The sequence below is a fragment of the Triticum dicoccoides genome, chromosome 3B (assembly GCF_002162155.2).
Source record: "Triticum dicoccoides isolate Atlit2015 ecotype Zavitan chromosome 3B, WEW_v2.0, whole genome shotgun sequence".
Lineage (NCBI taxonomy): Eukaryota > Viridiplantae > Streptophyta > Magnoliopsida > Poales > Poaceae > Triticum > Triticum dicoccoides.
Window position 1 is genome coordinate 221,755,911 of NC_041385.1, and position 2,998 is coordinate 221,758,908.

General features: G+C 56.2%; 1 protein-coding gene across 1 annotated transcript; it reads right to left on the bottom strand.

Annotated features, from left to right (window-relative positions):
- Nucleotides 1-720: 720 nt before the first annotated feature.
- On the bottom strand, nt 721-2,706 carry LOC119275599 (D-amino-acid transaminase, chloroplastic-like). Its single transcript, XM_037556469.1, has 4 exons — nt 2,534-2,706; nt 2,391-2,428; nt 1,130-1,976; nt 721-1,024 (listed from the first exon to the last, which is right to left on the bottom strand). Exons 1-4 carry the CDS (start codon nt 2,550-2,552, stop codon nt 933-935), a joined length of 996 nt encoding a protein of 331 aa, XP_037412366.1. The 5' UTR covers nt 2,553-2,706; the 3' UTR covers nt 721-932.
- Between the last annotated feature and the right edge of the window lie 292 nt (nt 2,707-2,998).

Consider the following 2,998-nt stretch of genomic DNA (forward strand, 5'->3'; position numbering starts at 1 on the left):
CTATGTTTGTCTATATAGGCTTTAAGGGAAAAGGCCAAGTAAGTCATAAGCCAAAAATCAAGGCTTTTAAGGACCTTGGACAACTTGGCAAAGAAGGAGGCATGTGTCAAGCGCTCCGACATCAAGGAGGTAAAGTCGAGACGTTTAACATGTTGATGACGGCGACCGAAAAAAAGCTCAAGCTTGAAGAGAAGAAGGCCAAGCTCAAAAGGTAGAAGGCTGAGACTGCAACCACTTCGGAGGATTTCAAAATGTTGACCTTGAAGATGGAGCGAATGCATGACAAGCAAGGATGATCGTGCAAGTCGTTTGTCTTAGGATGTTGAAGTGCTTGAAGGATCAATCGGAGACGACGGAGAAGGAAGCGGCGGAGAAGGAGGCGGATGGCGAGGAGGAGGCGACGACGACTCGGACAGTCTATCCCACGGTCTGTCGGACGGAGATTCTTTTGTGATCGGGCATGTAAAAAGTATACACTGCATACTTGTCTCGTTTTGGTTGTGATCGGGCGCTATGCATTTAAATTTCAAATTGATTGGACATGTGTGAATGTTTATGAGATGCAGTTGAATGGCCGGCTCCTGCATCACCGTTGATCCTCACCGGTTGACGGACGAACACGATGTCCTATTTGAAGATCTGCGTTAGAGATGCCCTAAGCATCTTCGTTAACCCGTAAAATTCTGCCGCACGTGATATGTGTATCATTTATCCTCTAAATACCGCGAAAGACCCAAGATCGTAGTATTATTTATTTGGTGAGTCATCCATCCGGCACACACATACCACAGTTATACAGGGCTTGACAAGTCAAGTGACAAACAGTACGGGCAACAAATTGCGGCTCGGCTCACACACTATCTTGTACACGCACGAACGTGCCCGTGCTTGCGCATGCACACGCCATCTCTCTAGCGTTCCCCTCCCCTGGATCACTTGTATGGAACGGCGACCCTGTCCGGCCCGGACTTCATGTCCTCCCAGAGCAGATCGGACAGCGCCAGCATCAGCTTCCCCACCTTCCCTGCATCATTCACATCAACGCACACACACGAACTAACCAACCAAACGCAACGATCCAATTTGTTCCAAAAACAATCGATCAGCTTTGAGAGCGGGTGATGCTTACCGTCGCCGATGGGCTGGCCGTCCCACTCGACGATGGGCAGCACGGGCAGGCCGCTGCCGACAAAGGCCATCTCCATGGAGCGCTTGGCGTCGTCGGCGGTGATGTGCTGGGTGCTGACGCCCTTGAGCAGGCCGGCCTCCACGAGCTTCGGCGCCAGCGCCAGCATCCGCTTGGCTGTGCACCCGCTGAGGATCTTGTCGAACACAGGGAGCACGAGCTCGCCGCCCTGGGTGACGAAGGCGACGTTCACCATGGGCCCCTCGGCGACGTACCCCTGCTCGTCCACCCACACGGACGCGAACGCGCCGCGCTCCTCGGCGTCCATGATGGACAGCACATTAGGGAGGTAGTTGACGTTCTTCATGGTGGCGAACAGCGGCGGCTTCATGGGCACCGACGTGGTCACGGCGCGCACGCCGTCGCGGCACTGCGCGTAGTCGGACGGGATCGCCACGGCGTAGAAGGCCGGGCCGGGACAGCCGCTGGAGGAGAGCAGGAAGTCGCCCGGGCCGGAGCTCAGCCAGTACCGGATGGAGCCCTTCCGGCAGCCGGACGCCGCCGTCATCTGCACGAGGATGCTGCGCAGCGTGTCGCGCGGGAACGGGGTGCCCACCTTGGCCTGCGCCGCGGAGCGCAGGAAGCGGTCGAGGTGCGCGTCGAGCTCGTAGAGGTGGCCGTCGAGGAGCATGGCCGTGTCGAAGACGCCGTGGCCGCGGTGGACCATGTGGTCGTCGATGGGGAGGGCCATCATGGCCGGGTCCAGGATGATCCCGCCCAAGAAGCTCGAGTACATGGCCGGGTACGGCGCCGCCGTGGACTTCCATTTCTCTTGCAGCTTCTGCAGGGCCTGTACGCGCGCCGAGATGGACAGCCATTGATCATTTGATCGTGCAAGCATATGTTAATCAACGCAAACAAAGCAAAAGAGTCATAGGCTCATAGCTGAGATCAACTTCATTGGTCCAACATATTAGTAGTATTTTGGCTGTTTTGCATTTAGATAGATTTGTGGAAACCCCACAAAATAAAACATAAATAGTGTGTGTCTACTCATCGTGCACAGTGAAAGGAGAAACAGATGAGGGAATGGCATCAATAATGCGAGCCTCCCGACAAAGTATACCGACGTCAAGAGTTGGTGGCAGTTCGTGCAATTTTAGTTGCGTGTCAGACATGTGCACAGTTCGTCAAAGGCCGATGCGGATCAAGAGCTTCTGTCTAGCTAATTGAGGAGGAGGAGGGAGGGGGAGAAGGAACTCACATGTGCACCCGATTCATAGACGGGAACTTCATCCTCACCTGACAGCAAAAACAAATGAAAGATCAGGTAAGCCACTAGGGGGAAAACCACGAGGCAGCCCAACCAACTCGCCGCAGACCTCGGGATCGATCGGCTCAACTCACCCTGAACGTAGGAGCCCATGGTGATCTGATCTGATCTGATCCGCGAATGAAGTTCGAGTAGCAGAGGTAACGGGTGGAGTGGCAGTGCGAGTGGAGCACCTGCTCGCACTGAGGTTTTATAATCGGCCGGCCGGCCGGGCTGCTCGCTGCGCCGTGACGCGCGCGGACGTGGCGTCGAATGGTCTAACAGAAAAGATAGGTAGACGAGAGACGACAAAGGGGGTGGGAGAGTGAGTGAGACGGAGCGCGACAAGTTTAGCCGGCCCGGCGCCCCCACCGCGGGCCGCCTGCCCTTGTTGTATCCCCTCGCGTTTTCTGCGTTTGTTCCGGGGCGAGCGAGGATGGACTTGGACGGACGGACAGCGCCGTGGCGAGAGCCGATCGGTCAGACCTTTTCTCCTACGCGGCGGTAAATGTTGGCCGGAGGCGCGACGCGTTCGCCGTCGCTCGCTGGTGGAACAGAAA